The sequence below is a fragment of the Jaculus jaculus genome, chromosome 1, assembly GCF_020740685.1.
Source record: "Jaculus jaculus isolate mJacJac1 chromosome 1, mJacJac1.mat.Y.cur, whole genome shotgun sequence".
Classification (NCBI taxonomy): Eukaryota; Metazoa; Chordata; class Mammalia; order Rodentia; family Dipodidae; genus Jaculus; species Jaculus jaculus.
The window spans coordinates 145394705-145416572 of NC_059102.1; the positions used below are offsets into that span (position 1 = coordinate 145394705).

At 44.5% G+C, this 21868-nt stretch overlaps 1 protein-coding gene across 6 annotated transcripts in view; it reads left to right on the top strand.

The window, feature by feature from the left end:
• Nup214 (nucleoporin 214) overlaps nt 1-21868 on the top strand; it is a 110258-nt gene that overhangs the window by 78448 nt on the left and 9942 nt on the right. For 4 of the 6 annotated variants that reach the window (XM_045149919.1, XM_045149901.1, XM_045149934.1 and 1 more), the window contains exons 30-32: nt 3260-3330; nt 11820-11976; nt 19581-19733. In XM_045149919.1, coding sequence (XP_045005854.1) covers nt 3260-3330; nt 11820-11976; nt 19581-19733 — 381 coding nt within the window. The remainder of the gene's footprint in view (nt 1-3259; nt 3331-11819; nt 11977-19580; nt 19734-21868) is intronic. The other 2 variants (XM_045149926.1, XM_045149912.1) reach the window with 1 other exon arrangement.

Genomic DNA, 21868 nt, shown 5'->3' on the forward strand with positions numbered 1-21868 from the left:
CACAGACAGAAGAATCATTTAAGCACACAGGTCAGCTAATCTCTGGCAAATGAGAATGAAAGACCCTACCTCAAATGAGGTGGAAGGTGAGGAACAACACCCAAAGTTGTCCTCTAGCCGCCACACACAGTCCATGGCACAGGTATGAACACAAACTCACATGCACACTCACCATAACTTAATCACCTTTTTTTCTCTAAGTGTCTAATTTTATAGCTGCTTTGCCTATAAAAGTTATTAGTAAACAGATGAATTAGAAGATCTGTTCGTGGGCTAAAAAGATGGCTAAGCAGTTAAGGTGCTTGACTACAAAGTCTAATAACCCAGGTTCAGCTCCCCAGTACCCACATAAAGCCAGGTGCATGGAGGGGCGTATGCATCTGCAGTTTGTTTGCAGTGGCAGGAGTCGTACTCATTCTCTGTATGTCTGTCTGTCTCTATGCTTCCAAATAAATAAATACAAATTTAAAAAAAACAGGGCTGGAGAAATGGCTTAGCAGTTAAGGCATTTGCCTGTGAAGCCTAAGGACCTAGGTTCAGTTCTCTAGTACCCACATAAGCCAGATGTATGTACATGGTGGTATATGCATCAGAGTTTGTTGGCAGTGGCTAGAGGCTCCAGTGTGCTCATTCTCTCCCTCCCCCCCCCCATCTTGCTTTCTCTCTCTGCCACTTTCTCAAATGGATATATAATTTTTTAAAAAAAAAGAACTAAAAGGATCTGTTCTAAATCTGGCTTTCTAGTGGTTTATGAAAGGCAACTTAGCAGTGAGGTTCTTGGGAAAAGACATTGATTTCTTGGTGTAAGAAAACTGCTGGTTCCTTTCTTCAATGATAACTTATTTGAAATGACTTGTAATTTATCAAAAGGAAATGATTTCTTTCTTTCATTGAGCATTGAGTTCTCAGTATTTACAGCTCTAAGGGACACAGTGGTGAGCAGAAGCACAAGCTTGAGGCTGACCTGCTACTGTGGTTATGCAAAGAAGTCAACTGTTTAAATGGTGGGAATGTGATAGCTTGGTCCCAAAAATGGGCCAGGAGACTAAGAGCAAGACGTCTGATGCTGCCTCTGCCTATAGTGCACTGTGGTTCTGCAGTCAGGACTTGAGAAAACCTTTTGTATGAGCCAAAAGCCTGCTCACTGAATTGGAGCTCCTGAAGGAGTTTTCTAACATTCCATGCTTGTGTGGAACATTCCCTGGGCTATCTCCTCATGGCCTGATTGAGAGGTTGACATTTGTGCAAGCTCACATGTCTAGTCAGTGCCAGAAATGAGTATGGGACTCCTGCTCCTGCTCCTTAATTAGCATTCCATCTCTGGTCCTGCTCAATCCAGCATCTCCACACTGTGCCACCTGAAAGGAAGATAAGCTACCCTGAGTGCTTGAGGGCTGCAGAGATGGCTTAGCAAGTAAAGTGCTTGCCTACAAGGCCAAAGGACCTAAGTTTGATTCCCCAGGACCCATGTAAGCCAGATGCACAAGGTGGTATATGCATCTGGAGTTTGTTTGCAATGGCTGGAGGCCCTGGTGTGTTCATTCTCTCCCCCCGCCCTCTCTGATTAATAAATAAATAATTTTTAAAAAATAATCTGGAAGCTGGGCATGGTGGCGCACGTCTTTAATCCCAGCACTCAGGAGGCAGAGGGAGGAGGATCGCCATGAGTTCGAGGCCACCCTGAGAATACCTAGTGAATTCCAGGTCAGCCTGGGCCAGAGTGAGACCCTACCTCGAAACCGCCCCCCCCCCAAAAAAAAATCTGATTTTTGAGATGCAGAAGACCAGGGAGTGGAAGTGCCATGTTGAGCTAATGATTGGAAAGTATTCTTGTTGGCCAAGAGTCTGGGGAGAAGGTACTCTAAGAATATGCCACCTTTACCAGCCCCCACCCACTTGATAGGAGAAATGATTTTAGTCTTTGGAGATTTATATTAGCAATAAAGAATAAACAATAAAGAAAGGTCTTTATAATTGGCCCTTTCAGTCTACAGGTTGTGCTCCCAAAAATAATAAAAAAAAAAAAATCTGTACTGGGCTGGAAAGATGGCTTAGTGGTTGAGGTGCATGCCTGTGAAGCCTGAGGGATCCTGGTTCGATTCTCCAGATCCCATGTAAGCCAGATACACATGATGATACATGAGTCTGAAGTTCATTTGCAGTGGCTAGAGGCCCTGGTGCACCCATTCTCACTATCCCTCTCTCTAATAAATAAATAAATAAAAATAAAAATAAATCTTTTTAAAAAAATATGTACTGAGCCAGGTATAGTGGTGCACTTCTTTAATCCCAGCACTTAGGAGGCAGGGTAGGAGAATCGCCATGAGTTCAAGGCCAGCCTGAGATAGAATGAAACCCCTTCCTAGAAAAACCAAAACAAACAAACAAAAATCTGTACTGAACATGTACTAGCATTTTTTGTCATATCTCCTAAGCAACACAGTATAACAGCTATTTGCATAGCATTTAAAGATTGCTGCATTGCATTGTAAGTCATCTGGAGAAGATTGACAGTGTGTAAGAGGATGTGCTGGTTCTATACAAGTATTGCACCATGTCATGTCAGACACTTGCACATCATGAGATTCTGGTACGCTCAGAGGGTCAGGAACTGATCCCCTAGAGATATCAGTACCTTTTCAATGGGAAAACACTTTTTTTCATAAGATGACTTATTTAGGTTAACTTAGCACACCTGACTGCAATTTTAAAAAAGTAACACTTTGGAGCTGGAAAGATGACTCAGGGGTTAAGGTGCTTGCCTGCAAAGCCTAATGACCCAAATTTGAATCCCCAGTACCCACATAAAGCCAGATGCACAAGGTGGCGCATGTCTCTGGAGTTCCTTTGCAGCATCTGGAGGCCCTGGCACCCCTGTATACCCCCCCCATGTGTTGGTGCACACCTTTAATCCCAGCACTCAGGAGGCAGAGTTGGGAGGATTGCTGTGTGTTCGAGGCATAGTGAATCCCAGGTTATCCTAAACTAGAGCAAAACTCTACCTTTAAAGAATAAGTAAATAAAAATAAAGGGCTGGAGGAATGGCTTAGTAGTTAAGGTGCTTGCCTGCAAAGCCAAAAGACCCATGTAAACCACCTGCACATGGTGGCACATATGTCTTGAGCTTTTTTGCAATGGCTGAAGGCCTTGGCATACCTGTTCTCTCTCTCAAATAAAGAAATTAAAATATTTTTAAAAATAACATTTTGATATTAAAAAGTCTCTTTCAAATTGAACTTTTGTTTTCTTTGTCTTACAGGTTTTGGATCTAGTAATACTGGTTCTGTTTTTGGTCAAGCTGCCAGTACCAGTGGGACAGTGTTTGGCCAGGTATATGTGTTTACTTGTCTCTGCCTGTGTCAATGTGTATGCATTTTTACCCAGGATGACATACACACCCAGCAAACAGCCATATACGGTTCTTTGATGGGGTGGTATATGTTTATGTGGGAGTTCAGGTATGCACATGCCATGACATATCAGTGAAGGTCAGAAGACAACTTTAAGGTCCTCACCTAAAGTTGAGGCAGGGTCTCTTGTTTGCTGCTGTATGCACCAGGCTAGATGACCCATGAGCTTCTGGGCAATTGTCCTGTTGTCTCTTCCCTTCGCACTCAGATGCTAGCTGTGCAGTGTTAGGCTTTAATGTGAGCTCTGCGGATCTGAACTTAGGTACTCATGCTTGCATGGCAATTACTGTCTCCCAAGACCTCTGTCTTCAGCTGCCTTAAGGGTGCAGAAGTCAGCTGGGATTAGAGGCTCTCTAGTGTTGATCAGTCTGTGGCATTGTTCTTGAATGTACTTTCCTGGCCTCCACCAGCTGTCCTATTATGTGAGACATTTCCAAATGATAATTAATATCTCTAAACCTTTATGTATTTATAGTTAGCATTAAGGAGGTGTTTGTTTTGTTTTGTTGTAGGTGCTAGAAACTAAACCTAGAGTCTTGCCCATGCTAGGCAAGCATTCACAACTGAGCCATATTCTCAGCCATGTTTTATTCCCTATTTTGAGAGAGTCTCACTAAGTTGGCCAGGCTGGCTGTGAACTTACTCTGTAACCCAGATTGGCCTTACACTTGTGATCTTTCTGCCTCAGCCTGAGTAACAAAAATTACAGACCTATGCTACCAAGCTTGGTGGTCTTTTTTTTTTTTTTAAGACGTGGGGGGGCCGGGCAGGGGATGGGCACACCAGGTCCTCTAGCCACCATAAACAAACTCCAGACACAAGCTCCACCTTGTGCATCTGGCTCACCTGGGACCTGCAGCATTGAACCTGGGTCCTTAGGCTTCAGGCATGTACCTTAACCACTAAGCCATCTCTCTAGCTCCCCGGTTATCTTTTTTTTGGTTTTGTTTTGTTTTCAAGGTAGGGTCTCACTCTAGTCTAGGCAGACGTGGAATTCCTTATGTAGTCTCAGGCTGGCCTTGAACTCACAGTGATCCTCCTACCTTTGCTTCCCAAATCCTAGGATTAAAGGCGTGCGCCACCATGCCCGGCTTTCCAGTTAATCTTTTTTTAAAAGAGAAATAAAACTTCTGACTTCTAGTTTCTGGAGACCTTTGTCATTCAAACCAATTTCTCTACCAAAACAGTGGAGGAGAAAGTGCTATATCAAACATGGAAGCCTGTTTTTAAAAGCACTACTAAGCTAACAAGGTACTTAAGCCAAGGAAATTGGAAACTGAAAGATGGCAAATGGAACAAACAAACCAGTTCCACCCTGCAAGTATTCACTAGCCTATGAAAGGTGTAATTCTTATGTGTAAGCACTCCTGTGGCAAAAGCACAGGAATCACTGAGATTTGAATATGGTAGGCTGTCCAGGAGGCCCTCCCCACCATAAGCTGAACTCCAAACCCATCGGGCTCTGCCTTGCACATGACCCAGTGTCCCAGGATGGCAATGCTTTCAGGTGTCTGACAGAGCAGCCATTCTGAAGCAAGCATCACCTTCTTCTTACTCATAATCTTTAGGCCATTGATCCTCACAGCCAAATTAGCCACACTAGGAAGCCAATAACTGTGAACAAAACTGGAATAAATATCAGAAATCCATTTGCAATGAGGCATGGTGGTGCACACCTTTCATCTCAGCACTTGGGAGGCAGAGGATGGAGAATCGTAAGTTTGAGCCAGCTTGAGACTACATAGTGAATTCCAGAGTAAACTTGGGCTAGAGTGAAATCTTACCTCAAAAAAAAAAAAAATCCATTTGCAGAGTACTAGACTATAAGACAACTATGTTCCACGTGTTTAAGGGGCCAGGAAGATGGCTCAGTGGTGAAAGTGCTTACTGCACAAGTCTAAGGACCTGAATTCAGATTCTCCAGAACTCTCATAAATGCCAGGCATAGTAATATAGCCTATAATCCTAGCTCTTGGGAGTCAGAGATAGGGAATCCCATGACTATCTAGACTAGCTGAATTGGTGAGCTCTGGGTTCAGTGAGAGACCCTGTCTCAATAAATAAGGTAAACAGTGATAGAGGGAGACACCCACCCTCCACTTCTGGCCTCCACACATTCACACTTCAAACACACATACACACACATGGTTAAAAGAATTAAAAGCAAACCAGTGAGGTATTGGAAATTCTAAGAAGTGTCATACAGCTATGAAAAAGGCACCAAATAGAACTGGGGAAATGTCATGATTTAAATCTAAGGCATAGTGGACTAGACTCAGCAGGAAAGCAATGGTATACAAGAATAGAGGCACTAGTAGTTTAAGCTTTGCAGGCTACATCCAGCTTCCCAGCTACTCTACTGTTTCTGGAGTTTGATTGCAGTGGCTAAGGCCCTGATGCACCAATTCTTCCCCCTCCCATAAAAAAAGAGTAAGCCAGGTGTTGTAGTGCATGCCTTTAAACTCAGCACTTGGGAGGCTGAGGTAGAAGAATCACTGTGAATCTGAGGCCAGCCCGAGACTGTAGTGAATTCTGTGCACACACACATACAGAAACATTAAAAGTAAGGGCCATGCAGCCAACAAACATAAAGGTGTTTGATTTCATTAGTAGAAAAATGTAATGATTAAAATTTGAGTTCAGCCAGGCCTACTGGTACAAGCCTATAATTTCAGCTACTCAGAAGGCTGAGGCAGGAGAACCACAAGTTCAAATCAAGGCCTGCCTTAAGCTGCAGAGTGAGTTAAGGCTAGCCTGAGTGATTTAGAAAGAAGTTGTCTCAAAATGAAGAAAGGAAAAGGTCTGGATCCATAATCTAGTGGCGGAGCATTTTCCCTGCATATGCAAAACCTTGGATTCAATCCTTAGTATCACACAAAAAATTTTGTGTATGTATGTTCACAGCAGCATTTTTATAACAACCTAAGACTGAAAATAACCCAAATTTTTATCAGCATTGTACTGGATAGAGGAGTTTTTCATTGTTGTGTAGTATAAGCTGAGTGTATCCAGCTGTGAAAACAAGCAGTAACAGCTAACATGGTAGCTAACAAGCAGAATGGTGAGCCAGAGCTAGAAAACATTACTGTATTGGGGCTGGAGAGAAGGCTTAGCGATTAAAACGCATGCCAGCAAAGCCAAAGGACCCAAGCTCAATTCCCCAGTAACCACATAAAGCCAGATGCACAAGGTGGTACATGCACCTGAAGTTCATTTGCAGTGGCTGAAGGCCCTGGCATGCCTGTTCTCTCTCCCCCTTTCACTCCCCGCCCCCTCAAATAAGTAAAATATTTTTTAGAATTATTTATTTATTTATTTATTTATTTGAGAGAGAAAGAGGTGGGGGAGAGAATGGGCACGCCAAGGCCTCCAGCCAGTGCAAACAAACTCTAGATGCATGTGCCCCCTCGTGCATCTGGCTTACATGGGTCCTAGAGAAGATATTTTTAAAAAAAAACACTACTGTTATAAACCCCATGTTGTTCTTCCCCCATCCCATTCTTCCTCCACAGAGCTTAGGTTTATAGTCAGAGGGGCCAAAAATTCAAGGCAAGACCTTTTCTATGATATCAGGAACTCTTTCTATTCATTGCCATTCCCCTATGTTAGGACTGTGACTAACAGACATTTGATCACCAAGAAAAAAATCAGATAATGTAAATTATCTAGGGCTGTGTGACGAATTACCTCAAGACCCAGTACTAGCCCATAAGAGTCATTATCTTCATGGGTTTAGTAGGTCATGAGTTCAAATGGGCAGAGCCGGCTGGCTTCTGTGTCCTACAGGAGCTGTGATGGCTGCTGGGTGACTTCACAACTGGGGCTAGAATCACCATAAGGCACACTCACAGCAGTGGTTGGCAGTATTGGCTCTGACCATGACCAGAGCTGTTAGCTGAAGAACTACTTTTGGCCTTTCTGTGTGGCCTGTGCTTTCCACAGCTTGGTGGCTGACAGTCCAATAAAGGGAGCTGGCCCAAAGCTGTGAAACCTCTTCACAGCACACTAACAGACCCTTAGTTCAAGAAGAGGAAAATGAAATCCTCTTCTTGCTCAAAGACCACGCAGAACAAGAAGTGTTGCCGGGATCATCTTTGAAAAGCACAGTCCTCCATGGAGGGACGATGAAATGATGAGTGGAAAAGAGCCTTGTTTACTAGTTTCTGAGAACGGCAGCCTAGTCGGTGAGCAGCTGGAGGGTTTGGTGGTGTGAAGGAAAGGCCTCACCAAAGATTGAGAAGGGTTTTCTGGCTGGAGAAGCAGCTGCTGACATGAATGGCCAGTAAACACAAGGAAAGGTGGTACATACCATCAAACATTGCAGAAATTGAAATCAAACCAACAGTGAAATAGCACCTCTCACCCTCTACAGTCTGCCCTGTTGATGGAGCAGTTCAAACCTGTGTTCATTGTTGATTGTTCTATAAGATTGTGCTGCTGTTTAATTCAAGGCTTCCTGGGAAGGCTAACCTAGTGCTTCTGCCTTGTGACAGAGTAGTCGACTCCTAGGTTTGTACACAGGGAGCTGAGAAAGGGACTTCAGCATATAATTCCATGCAGAGTTCATGGCAGCCGGAAGTTAGAGGTACTGAGTCAGTAGCAGATAGGTAAACAAAATGTGATGTGAATGTTATTCAGCCAGTAAAAGAAAGCTCTGATTCATGCTACATGTGGATGAAGGTGGAAGCAAGATGCTACATGAAATGTCAGCTGCAAAAGGATAAATATGTAAGGATTTCACTTGTATGGACTCTCCAAAGTGTCCAAGTTCATAGAGATGAGGTAGATTGGTGCTTACAGGATTAGGGGAGAACGGTTACAATCTTGAACCGGGACCGTGAAGAGTTTTGAAGAGAGCACCAGAGGTGCCTGTGCAGCGCCGCGCCTGTAACACTGCCGCTGGCCCTCGCCCGTGCAAATGGTTAGATCTGCAAGTGCTGCTGCACGTTTGTCAGAATCTCTAAAAATTGATAGTGTTATGCCACAAACCTTTGGGTTTTTACACTGTAAGTCATTGTATTTATTGTACTGAATTATGTTTCAGCAAAGCAAGTTAGAAAAACATGATATTGGGACCCCAAAAAACCAGCAAGTTTACTCACATAAACGCCCCTGTGTCACTCACTCCTTCCCACTGTTTGCTAAGGAAGAAGAAGTAAAGGCAGGCAAGCCCCCAGAACATGCAGCATCTTGCACTGTCCTAAAACTAGCTCTGTTGAATCTAAAGGCCATAACCTCAGCCCAGTGACCTGGCTGCTCCAGTTACACAGGGCAAAGGTAATCTCCCCACTGAGGGACACAGTCCTGCACCGGCTGGAGGTGAGCGCCTACAGTCTGAAGGTTCCGGTGCAGCCCATAATAGATCCTCCTCGCCTCCACCTGTAGGTGTGAGAGCACTGGTGCCCCTCAGTCACCATGTTCTTTTGCATGCAAAGTCCAGTTAGTGTGCATGCAAAGCCAGCTGTGATGTCACATGCCTGTAATCCCAGCACTTGGGAGGCTGAGATAGGAGAATTACAAGTTCAAGGTCAGCCTGGGCTACATAGCAAGAAAATGTGTAAAAATAAATTAGGCCAGGCATGGTAGTGCACTGAGGAGGCAGAGGTAGGAGTGTTGCCATGAGTTCAAGGCCACCCTGAGACTACATAGTGAATTCCAGGTCTGCTTGTGCTAGAGTGAGACCCTACCTTGGAAAACCAAAAAAAAAAAATCAGTCCAGAAAGGGGAGTGAGTGCCACAGTTGGGTTTTAAACTCAGCAGCACATCAACTGCAAGATGAGCCGGACTTTGTAGCTGGTGATGCGGGCTGTCATGGTCGTGCTGCAGGTGCTGATGGGGAATGCTGAGAGAAGCATGGAGTATGGAACTTCAGCAGTGCAACAGAGGCTCACATTAGAAGCTTAAGTCTAGTCTGTGAACGGCAGAGTATGGCAGGAAAGCTGAACTGTTTGTCTTTTTTAGATTTTCTATGATTTGAAGTTTTAAAAACTTGTGTTTTTTCAATTAGAATGAGTAGAATTCACGCCCAACCTGGGATGTACAGGGATCTCTCAGTTTGCATCCCAGTCAGTCGGTGTTAGTTACACACTTCTTTCTAAGCAGGGTAGTGAAAGTGTTGGGATTTTGGGGGGGGGGGGGCGGGGAGGTTGTGGGTTTTGTTTGGTTTGGTTTTTTCAAGGTAGGGTTTCACTCTAGCCCAGGCTGACCTGGAACTCATTCTGTAGTTCCACACCGGACTTGAACTCACAGTTCGATTCTCCTGCCTCTGCCTCCTGAATGCTGGGATTAAAGATGTATACCACCATGCCTGGTGAAAGTGTTGGCTTTATAGGGCATAATGTCTCTTTATTGGCAGTTTGCTGTTTTCCAACCGGATGCTTAGAAGTTGGATAAGCAGGGTGGAGAAGTGGTTCAGCTGTTAAAGATGCTTGCTTATAAAAGTCTGCCAGCTCAGGTTCAGCTCCTCAGCACCCATGTAAAGCTTGGGTCAAAAAGTCAACACATGTATCTGGTTTTCATTTGCAGTGGCTAGAGACCCTGGTACACCCAAACATATGTGTGTGTGTGTGTGTGTGTGTGTGTGTGTGTGTGTGTGTGTGTGTGTACACATGTAAATAAAAAGAAAATGTTGAAGAAAAGAAGCTGGACCTGGTGGTGCACATCTTTAGTTACAGCCCTCAGGAGACTGAGGTAGTGGGATTGCCATAAGTTTGAGGCCACCCTGGCTCCAGAGTGAGCTTTGGGTCACTCTGGACTTAAGTGAGACCCTGCTGTGGGGTGGGAGAAGGGGACACAACTAGGTAAGCATCATGACTCCGTGCATGTGTCAGTTGTTAAGGTTCCTGTCTCACAAAGGCCAATCACTGGTTAGCACCGTTTTTTGTTTGTTTGTTTTCTAAATATTAATTGAGAGAGGGAGAAAGAGACAGAGGGAAAGGGAGTATGGGCATGGATGTGCCAGGACCTCATGCCACTGCAAATGAACTTCAGACACATGCACTACTCTGTGCATCTTGGCTTTACATGGGAATCAAACCAGGTCGATTGGGTTTTGCAAGCAATTGCCTTTAACCGGTGAGCCATCTCCCCAGCCCAACATAAGTTTAAATGAAAAAGAGAGAGTATATTAAGTACATTGCCATTAGGTAAAAATCTAGTTTGTTGTAAATTTGTTGTGCTGAGGGTTCAGAGGACGATTACGACAATGCTGCATGGAGGAAGGGTGCAGGCATTGCTGACAGGCGGCTTGTGAAGGAATCTTCAGCGGTGAGCAGGGTGAAATGATCTGATTGCCATTTTAAGAGCCGTCCCAGCTGCCGCATGAGCCAGGCAGCTGGGCACAGATTGTAGTGGAAGTTAAGTGGCAGATAGGTTGGCCAGAGGTCAGGGCTGGGTGGTCCTGATCTGAGTGGGGGGGGGAGATGTGCAGACGTGGCCCATGGGCATATGGCTTCTAGGGGTTAAATGATTACTTATAAAACATTTAAAGAATGCTAGCACATAGTGCACAAATCACTGGTTCATTGCCAGTTGCTAAGCCCTGATGTATTTGGAGTATGTCAATTAATGTATTTCAGGTGCTGTTCTAAAGTGCATTCACAGTTACTTTCATTTACTCAGCATTTTGAGGTGGGCAGCTTCTGTGCCCATTTTACAGAAAAAGAATCACCAGCAGCACTCTGCCCTGTGGCATGGAGCTCCCATCATTGCTTTGCATGGTGGCCTATGTGTAAGGCCTGGCTTGTTCTGCATGATCAGTGTGAACAGCCCCTCAGATATAGCACTGGCCATCCTTAAAGCACCACTTTCTAAACAGAAATCAAGTGTCTGGTGCTCACTAGAGCTCTGAGTCAGCATGTGCCTCCAAGTTAGCAGCCTCCTCTGAGTTTAAGATTTGCAAACTGGGATGGAATTCAGCAGTGGTCATCATCTCAACAATGGTGCTAATTAAGCTGCTTTCGGCAGCACTGAGAAAGTCATTATGAATTGAAAGTGCACAAATTGAGAGAAATGACTGAAAATCACTTAGTATGGGTTGCTGATGAGTTTAGCCCAACAAAGAGGGATGTGAACAAGTGGCAGTCATGATGGCTCCTGCATGTGTTCAGTCTTTTCTAGCTGGTGAATCTCTTGTGGGCTTGGTCTTCTGGCATTTTGTCAGCCGCTATGGCAGATGAGCATTCAGAGTTCCCACCTCCCCTAAATTTTACCAACTTGAGAATTGTAGATATGCAGGAAGTCTCTTGCAGGATCCAGCCTCTCCTTGGCGGGTGACTGTCCCTTCCAGAAGTAATCAGAGTACTCTTGCTTCTCCATCTGTGCCAGCTGTGAGCCCCTCCTGCCTGCGGATGTGGAATGTGCTTTATGATGACCTCTTATCCTGTCTTGCTTCCCACCATTTGTTTCCAGCAGTCATCCTCGTCCAGTGGTAGCGTGTTTGGGTCTGGAAACGCTGGAAGAGGGGGAGGCTTCTTCAGTGGCCTTGGAGGGAAACCCAGCCAGGATGCCGCCAACAAAAACCCATTCAGCTCAGCCAGTGGGGGCTTTGGATCTACAGCCACTCCAAGTAAGTCAGATGGAGTTTTGTCAACCCTTGCTGCTCTTGTCATTGTGTGTCTGAAAACTCCATCAGCAAATATAAAAGGAGGAGAGGCGGAGTCAGTCACACACACTCTGTCCAGGTCACTCTATTTTTATTTTTGTTTTTCATGAAGTACCCTCTACAATCATGGAAAGACATCAGAGCTGGAGGGAGAGATCAGTGTGTTGAGCTGCCTCTGTCTTCTCTCCCAAGGCCCATCACACTCTCTTGAGCTGACTTGAAGCCAGTGCAAGCAAACAAGCAGAAGTGAGCTGCTGCACAGTGAGCGGCGTGCTCTCGTTTGCCTGACACTCTGACTGTGCTTGGAAATTCAGTTACAGCACACTGGAATCCCTTAGTATTTCTCATCTTTTGCCTTTCTGCTGCTGCTTATCTGAAGCTGTGTGTTAACACTGTTTTTCTTCAGCTTATTTTTCAACTTCTGTGTTGTTCTCTATTCATGGTTGAAAATGAAAGAAATTTATTTAAAATCTTTAAAAAAAAATTCTGGGGCTGGGAAAATGGCTTAGTAGGTAAGGCGTTTCCTTGTAAAGCCTAAGAGCCCCAATTCCCCAGGACCCATATAAGCCAGATACAAAAGGGGGAGCATATGTCTGGAGTGTGTTTGCAGTGGCTGGAGGTCCTGGCATGCCCGTTCTTTCTCCCTATCTGCCTCTTTCTCTTTCTCACTCTCAAATAAATAATAAATAAAATAGTTAAAAATTTTTAAAGAGCAGAAAAAGAAATTCTGCTGCTGGTGGTAACAGACTAAAAGTTGGGTTCTTGTCATCTGTCTTCACTCCTTCACTGGACGTGCCACACGCAGCATCTCCATTGTGCTGGATGTGTCCTCCAGTTATGGCAGCCATGTTCTTAACGTTCGGGCCCGTGGAATGAAGATCCAAGATTTCTACCCTGACTTGCTCTTCTGGACTTCTAGGTCAAGAACTACTTTGGTTTTGTTTTTAAATATATATATATTTTTTAATTATTTATTTATTTATTTGAGAGCAACAGACACAGAGAGAAAGACAGATAGAGGGAGAGAGAGAATGGGAGCGCCAGGGCTTCCAGCCTCTGCAAACGAACTCCAGACGCATGCGCCCCCTTGTGCATCTGGCTAACGTGGGACCTGGGGAACCGAGCCTCGACCCGGGATCCTTAGGCTTCACAGGCAAGCGCTTAACCGCTAAGCCATCTCTCCAGCCCTTAAATATATTTTTTATTTATTTGCAAGCAGAAAGAGAGGAGAGGTACCATACTGTCTCTTGCCACTGTAAATGAACTCTAGATGCATGCACCACTTTGTGCATCTGGGTACTGGGTAATCAAACCAGACCTTCTGGTTTTGCAAGCAAGCACTTTAACTAATGAGCCATTTCTCCAGCCTGAGAACTAGTTATTTTGTTGTTACTGTTCACTCCAGTAGTATATAAGAAAGATTGAGTGTTGAGAGACACATAGCTCCTGGGCTGGAGAGATGGCTTAGTGGTTAAGACACTTGCTTACAAAGCCAAAGGACCCACATAAGCCAGATGCATAAGATGGCTCATGTGCCTGGAGTTCATTTGCAGTGGCTGGATGCTCTGTCATGCCCATTCTGTCTCTGTCTCTCTCTCTCTCTCAAATAAAAAGTAAAAAAGAAAAAGAGACACATACCTCTTAGCTCACCAGATTATGTAATTAGAAACTTCTGGTGTGAGCTTTCAGGCTGACAGAAGGATTTAAAACCCTAGAGTAAAGGATCTTAGAAATCAAGTCTCAGTTTTTGCACATGAACAGAATTCTGATAGGCAAAACAAATAAAAGTAAGTTCATACTGAAGGGAGAGGTCAAGAGCCCTGGCATGCCAGTACGAAAGTTTCACCTGCTGTTTAAAGTGACGTGATTCTTTAAAATCAAAGCCAGGAAGAAGCAGATTTGGAACTCAGGTCACTCACATGTAGCATGCCAGACAGCTCCTGGCACAGAGCGGCCACTTGACAAGCTAGCTAGAACTTTGGATGCATCCTCCATGCAGGTAGGTTACTGTCCACTGTGAGGTTGCATTACCAGCCAGCTTTGTTAACTGCTTGGGTGTTTCATCTCTGCAAAAACTCCGTTCTTCCTGGCCAGGTCACCCCTAATACCATGGCTCATACCTGTCTGAGGTCACCTGGAGCTGGTGTGCGCCAGCTTATGAGAAGCAGCTGTGCACATCCCACCAGAGCCAGAGCCTGAGGTCAGCTGTGCCATGAGTCAGTGCCAAGAAAATCAGACACACGGACACCAGACTCATCCCGTCCCCAGCCTGCATCATTATCTCTCGTTCTTCAGCTCTTATCTGTCCTTGATACCTGACACCTAGTGCTCTTCATCCTCTAAACAGTGACTTTTCATTGTAAACCAACAGAGTACATTTATGTTTTCCAAAAGTCTTAAGTGAATCTGAAGTAGAGGAAACACCTTTCATTATTTGTAAAAGTGAAATGTATGACCTGATAGTGAAAGAGATAGGAACTTCTTAAACCCTAGGACCAAGTGCAGCCTAAAAAAGGGAACTGGGGGGCTGGAGAGATGGCTTAGTGGTTAAACGCTTGCCTGTGAAGCCTAAGGACCCTGGTTCGAGGCTCAATTCCCCAGGACCCACGTTAGCCAGATGCACAATGGAGCGCACACGTCTGGAGTTTGTTTGCAATGGCTGGTGGTCCTGGTGTGCCCATTCTCTCTCTCTCTCTGCTGCTTTCTCTCTGTCTGTCGCTCTCAAATAAATAAATAAAAATAATTTTTTAAAAAAAAGGAACTGGGGAGGGTGTTGTCCTCACCACACTACCTCTTTCTGCACATCACCAGTAGCCATGTTGATGTTCAGCATTTAATGCTCTGAATCCTCCTGCTTTTCTGAGCTGCCTAATCCACGCTCACATTTTCTTCTTGCCTCTCCATAGGTCCTTCTCTGCTTCTTTTGTCTCCCACTACTGTGGGTTGAGTCCCAAACAGTCACCAGGGCCATAGCAAGAGTCTGTACACGCCACTACTGCCATCCTTCTTCACTGTCACCAGAAAACCTATCCCGAGTAAATTATTTTTTTAATATTTTGTTTTTATTTATTTAAGAGAAAGAGACAGACAGGGAAAGGGAGAGAATGGGTGCACCAGGGCCTCCAGCCACTGCGAACAAACTCCAGATGCATGTGCCACCTTGTGCATCTGTCTTGTGGGTCCTGGGGAATCGAACCTGGGTCCTTTGGCTGTACAGGCAAGAGCATTAACCACTAAGCCATCTCTTCAGCTCCACCACCACCTCCACCCCTACCAAGTCAGTTATTTTTAAGCTGCTTTGGTGGTATCACAGAGCCTACTTAGAACCCTTTAGCAGCTTTCTTCTGACTATAGGACAGGAGTCCCAGCCAATTCAAGGCTAGAGGCCAGGCCCCACAGGCTGCCAGGGCACCATTCTGACTGATTCGCTAGCCCATTCCTTTTACTTCCAACCATTGTCTGGTGCTGTCCTCACATCTCCCTGTTCCAATCATAGTGTACCCTCTGCTCAGTCTGGGGCTCCTCCAGCCAGAATAGATGGAGGATGCTCCATCCTTTACCTGAGGCTCAATCAGACCCACTGGGGACCTCTTCTGCTGAAGAAATTCCCCAGTGTAGCAGTCTGTTGCTTCCCAGACTGAAGCAGGAGACTGGCCTGTCTCAGTCACCTGCTGTGTGCCACATGCTACGCACATTTGGACAGACCACTTCTGCCAATGGTGATTGTAGGTGTGGTTGACCCCCATCATATTAACAAGGGTTTCATCCCACATGGGAATGTGGAATGCAGAAATAACCTGGGTCTAAGGGACATTGCCAGAATTTAGCCTGGTCTTTAACCTGAGCCCTCATCCTCCTCTACCTAACAACAGGACAGGCTCACCCTGGTTGACAGCCCTTAACTTTATTCCATGCAGCACAAATGCATTCACTACACGTACACGTCTGAGCACAGACTGAGGAAGCCAGCAGGTCTCTTTGTAACAGTTAGGCGTGAGCTTCCTGGTTACAAAACTGCCCTCTTTATCCCTTAGAAGTCATGAGAACTGTGCTGTTGACCAAGACAGACGTGAGAACAGTGTTTTTAGGAGCTCATGCCTTCCGTGTGCACAAATTTGAGCCTTGTCAGGGTTTCTTCTCCCTGTCATCTTCAGAGACTACCAGACATGAGCTGGAGCACACAGAAATACCTATTGCCTCCTGAGTCTCTCCTGGGGACACAGTTCAGCATTGTCCTTTGTATGCTCTTTCTCTTCAGAGGGACCAGAAAAGCACTGTGGGAATGAGGAAGCCATTGGATGAGCTGTGGCCTGTGAAACTCCCTTCATAACTGTTCTGAGGAAGTCTTCCTGGGGAAGAGCCTGGGCAGGGCTTTATGAGAGACCTCAGCTGCACTATGCTGTCATTCTGGTACCTTGGCTTGCAGGCTCAGAACATGGTCTCTAGCCCTCCTTAGGTCAGCTTGAACTGGGGGCGGGCCAGACACTGCTGCTGCTTGTGTTGGTGATTTTGCCATGTAAAACCCATGTGGTTCCAGCAGATGCCAGCTTGGCCTGTCTTTGTCACCCCAGAGTGTGAGTCCTCAGTGGCTCTGCAGAGACAAATTGTTTTTCACCTGGCTAATTCCTACATACATGAGTCTTCCACAGTGAAATATTTCTCCATCAACCAGGTCTTCTTACTTAGCATATTTTTTAAAGTCCAGGCTTTACTTTAGAGCCATTAGGAGAGAAACACATTTGGTGACAGTAGAAACAGGGAAGTGTAGATGGTCCTGTGCCACCGTCCCAGGACTCCTTGGACAAGTAATAGGACATCTCATTGTGCAGAGTTCCTCTTGACACTGCAAATGACAGTGACTAATGTCAGTCATGTCACCCCAGCAATCTTTGCAAAATAGAAAGATTTTTTTTTCACTGTTGACCTACTCACTGACACTGTTGTACGTCCTGAAGTGTGGAGAGAGAAGTGGATGGTGTAGCAGGGAGAGTCTTTCAGTCTTCCCACATGAGCTGTCCACTTTCATCCCAACCTCTAAGTGCTATCTCCTGATTCAAAAGCTGGGACTTAGGGAAATTAAGTCCTTGCCCAAGGTCACATAGCTATTACTTAATCTAACCCAGTCCTGACTGCAAACTTCATTTCCACTATAATGTAGGCTAAAGGTCTTAGGACAAGGTTGTTTGTTCATTTAAGAATTTTAGCCAGGAGCCAGGCATGGTGGCGCATGCCTTTAATCCTGGCACTCGGGAGGCAGAGGTAGGATTGCCGAGAGTTCAAGGCCACCCTGAGAATACATAGTGAATTCCAGGTCAGCCTGAGCTAGAGTGAGACCCTACCTTAGAAAACCAAGAAAAAAAAAAAATAGAATTTTAGCCAGGGCTGGAGAGATGGCTTAGCAGTTAAGCGCTTGCCTGTGAGGGCTAAGGACTCTGGTTCGAGGCTCAATTCCCCAGGACCCACATTAGCCAGATGCACAAAGGGGCACACGCATCTGGAGTTCTCAGTGGCTCAAGCCCTGGTGTGCCCATTTCTCTCTATCTGCCTCTTTCTCACTCTGTCACTCTCAAATAAATAAATAAAAATGAACCAAAAATTTTTTTTAAAAAAGAATTTTAGCTGGGTATGGTAGCATACACCTTTTTTTTTTCTTTTTCTTTTTTAACTTGAGAGCGACAGACAGAGGTAGAAAAAGGCTGAGAGAGAATAGGCATGCCAGGGCCTCCAGCTGCTGCAGACGAACTCCAAACACATGCACCCCCTTGTGCATATGGCTAATGTGGGTCCTGGGGAATCGAGCCTCGAACCGGTGTCCCAAGGCTTCACAGGCAAGTGCTTAGCTGCTAAGCCATCTCTCCAGCCCTTCTTGTTTGTTTTTAAACTTTATTTTTATTTAATTATTTGAGAGAGAGGGAATGGGCATGTCAGGGCCTCCAGGCACTACAAAAAAAACTCCAGACACAAACCCTCTTATATATCTGGCTTACATGGGTCCTAGAGAGTCGAGCCAGGATCCTTTGTCTTTGTAGGCAAACGCTGTAACCACTAAGCCATCTCTCCAGCTCCTCCCTTTATTTATTTATTTATTTGTTTGTTTGTTTGTTTGTTTTTTGGCTTTTCAAGGTAGTGTCTCACTCTGGTCCAGTGTGACCTGGAATTCACTATGTAGTTTCAGGGTGGCCTCAAACTCACGGCACTCCTCCTACCTCTGCCTCCCAAATGCTGGGATACATTTTTTAAATTTATTTAGTTATTAGGTACCATGTGTTATTTTTATACACATACAATTTTGTATTCAGGGAAACTACATCCCTGAAATATTGGTCATTCCTCAATAGTGAAAACATTTAAAATCTTTCTTCTTAGCTTTAAAAAAAAAAAAAAACCCTACATACAATACAGCAGAATCTCAGAACTTTCTTCTGTGTCTCAGGTTTGTTTCTTGCAGCAAACAAAAGAACTTCTCACTCATCTTGGGTTTTAATAGTTTCCTTGTTTCCCTCAGTTTTTTTGTTTTTAATATTTGATTTATTTATGTATTTGACAGAGAAAGAGGAAGAGAGAAAGAAAGAATGGGCACACCAGGGCCTCCAGCCAGTGCAAACAAACTCCAGACGCGTGTACCCCCTTGTGCATCTAGCTAACATGGGTCCTGGGGAGTTGTATCTGGTGTCCTTTGGCTTTGCAGGCAAACACCTTAACTACTACGCCATCCCTCCAGCTCTCCCTCAATTGTTTGGAGCAAATCCAGAACATAGCATAGATAGGAAGGGACTAGCTCAGCATCTAAGAGGTTAAGGACTTCCCTGAACCTCTTACAGCAAGGAAATCAGACTGACATCTTTCGCCTTCTGAGACCCTTTCTCCAAATGGACTAGGAATAGTTGGGCAGGCCTCTCTCATTTTCACCATCAGTCTCTGCACAGCTCAGACAACAGCAAGCATGATGCAAGACTCTGCTTGACTGCAGTTGGCTCTAATTTGACTCCCTAGTGTGACACAATTTGAAGTTGGTCTTCACAGCAAGAGACTGATGATAACAGTCTCTGTTCTCTGTAAGTCAAGCAGCTGGCCATTGGTGGACAAAGACCTTGAGATTCTGGGAGCCCCTGTAGTTAGGTCTCTTCTGCCCCTTTATTTTTCACTTGTAGAATTATGACAGGAAGTCCTCAGCCTGAAAGCTAGTGATTTCAAATTTGTCACTGGGCTGCAAGGAGATCAGAGGGGCCTGTGAATTATTCAGCTAAGCTATCCCAGATGCTAGCTGCACTGTCATCTGAGAAGTAAAGAAAGAGTCTCGCCTGGAGGTAGAGGGATGGCTTCGCCATTAAGGCACTTGCCTACAAAGCCAAAGGACCCAGGTTCAATTCCCTAGTACCCATGTAAGCCAGATGTACAAGGTGGCACATGCATCTGGAGTTTGTTTGCCGTGGCTAGAGGCCCTGGCACCCCCAGTCTCCCTCTCTCTCTCTCTTTTTCCCTAATATAAAATAAAATTTAAAATAACTTTAAAAAAGAAAATAATCTTTCCCATCAAAGTCCCTTAAACATGTTCATGGTCCCTTCAGATACCTCTAACCTGTTTGGAAACAGCGGAGCCAAGACATTTGGAGGATTCGCCAGCTCATCCTTTGGGGAGCAGAAGCCTGCCGGCACATTCAGCTCTGGCAGTGGAAGTGTGGCATCCCAGGGCTTTGGCTTTTCCACTCCAAATAAAGCAGGTACTACACACATCCTGTTCTTGTATATGTGTGTTTACATGTAGGTAGGTATCTGGAAGGCTATTTCAGAGGAGCGGGATTAGGGTAAGAAAGAAGTTAGTTTTTCATTCAATTTATTTTCATACTTACTGAGCATTTACTATATTCCTAATACTTGAGACATGCTAAAAAAATATGTATGTGTGCATGTATGTATGTAGTGAAGTCCTTACTAGAACTTAGTCTTATTAAGAAGAAAATACTGTGTGGGGGGGAGGGAGGGAATTAACATGGGATTTTTTTTTATAATCATGGAAAATGCTAATAAAAAATTTTTTTAAAAAAGAAGAAAATACTATACACATTATGTGATGATTGCAGAAACAGTAGCCAGGTGTGGCAGCATACACTATAATCCCAGCACTTGGGAGGCAGAATTTGCTACAAATTGGAGGCCAGCTTGGACTACATAAGAGTTCAGGATAGCTGGGGCCACATAACAAGACCTTGTCTCAAAAAAAAGAAAGAAAGAAAGAAAGAAAGAAAGAAAGAAAGAAAGAAAGACCAAAATAAAGGAACACATCAAAAAATGGCAACTAAGATGTTCTAGAACACATCTGTTATCACAGATTTCTATAGGTGCCCTTATCCCGATAGTTACAATGCCTTCTCTTTTTAATGTGTTATGTCTATGTTATTTTTCCCTCTTAATTGAATTACTGTTTTGAACTTCTGTTCTGTTTGGGTTTAGTTTTTTGAGATAGGACCTGCCTAGGCAAGTCTGACCTTAAATTCATGATCCTTCTGCCTCAGCCTCCCAAGTGCTGGGATCATAAGTATGTATTACCAATGCCAGCATCTTTTTTTTTAAAGGTACAGTCTCACTCTAGCCCAGGCTGACCTGTAACTCACACTACAGTCTCAGGCTGGCCTTAACTCATAGCTGTCCTCCTACCTCTGCCACACTGGGATTAAAGGTACACATACAACACCCAGTCTTTTTTGACTTTTAATTGAGGTACACCATACGTAAACATACTACACAGCTCAGTCAATCTTCACAGTTAGAATACATTAGTGGTAACATTTTATCGCATCATAACTTTTAGAGTCTACAAATCTATATACTTTTTTGTAGTCACATTTGTAATTAAAAATCATAAAGCTGGGCGTGGTGGTGCGTGCCTTTAATCCCAGCATTTGGGAGGTAGAGGTAGGTGGATCGCTGAGTTTGAGGCCACCCTGAGACTACATAGTGAATTCCAGGTCAGCCTTGGCTAGAGTGAGACCCTACCTCGAAAAACAAACAACAACAACAAAAAAAAAAATCATGGTGGCGCACACCTTTAATCCCAGCACTCAGGAGGCAGAGGTAGAAGCATCATTGTGAGTTCAAGGCCAGCCTGAGACTACAGAGTGAGTTCCAGGTCATCCTGGCCTAGAGTGAGAACCTTTCTTGACAAAAACTCACAAAGAACAATGTGTTTAGACCTGAAACACGTGCTTCATTTGTCACTGCCTGTCTTTGAAGCTGCCTGCATCACCATCACCTCTTGGGAAGTTGAGGGGTGAGATTGCCCACTGAGAATGCTTCTCTGGAGCCCACCTTCTCCTGCCTCTGTGGATGAGGGGGCAGGATTATTTACCCTTAGATGAGTGGTATGCTTGGAGCAGATCTCTGCCCAGAAGATAGATGTGCAGGTAGCTCTGATCTAGGAGGGATTGACCAGATTAGAAGGTCACCCTGAAGTGCCAAGGACACCAGATGTTCTGGGCCCTTTGTTCAGACCTTGGCTTGGTAGCCAGTCTTAGATTGCCAGTTCTGAACATTCCTTCCCCAGAATTTACAAGGGACCAGAAATTGACATAGTTTTGGGGACACACACACTGAATGATGGATTTCAAATGAAAAGGCCAAATATGGACACTTGGCGGAGAAGGAATATTTACTCATTAGTCATTGAGCCTTTGTAATTTGTTAGGAAATTGAGTTTGGGGGTGTTGTTCCTTTTCCCTTCCCTTGTTGCTTGCTTGCCTATTTATTTATTTATTTATTTATTTATTTATTTATTTATTTATTTTGAGGCAAGCGCAGCAGACTAGCCTTTTGTTATTGTTGTTTGTTTGTTTTGTTTTGTTTTGTTTTTTTGAGGTAG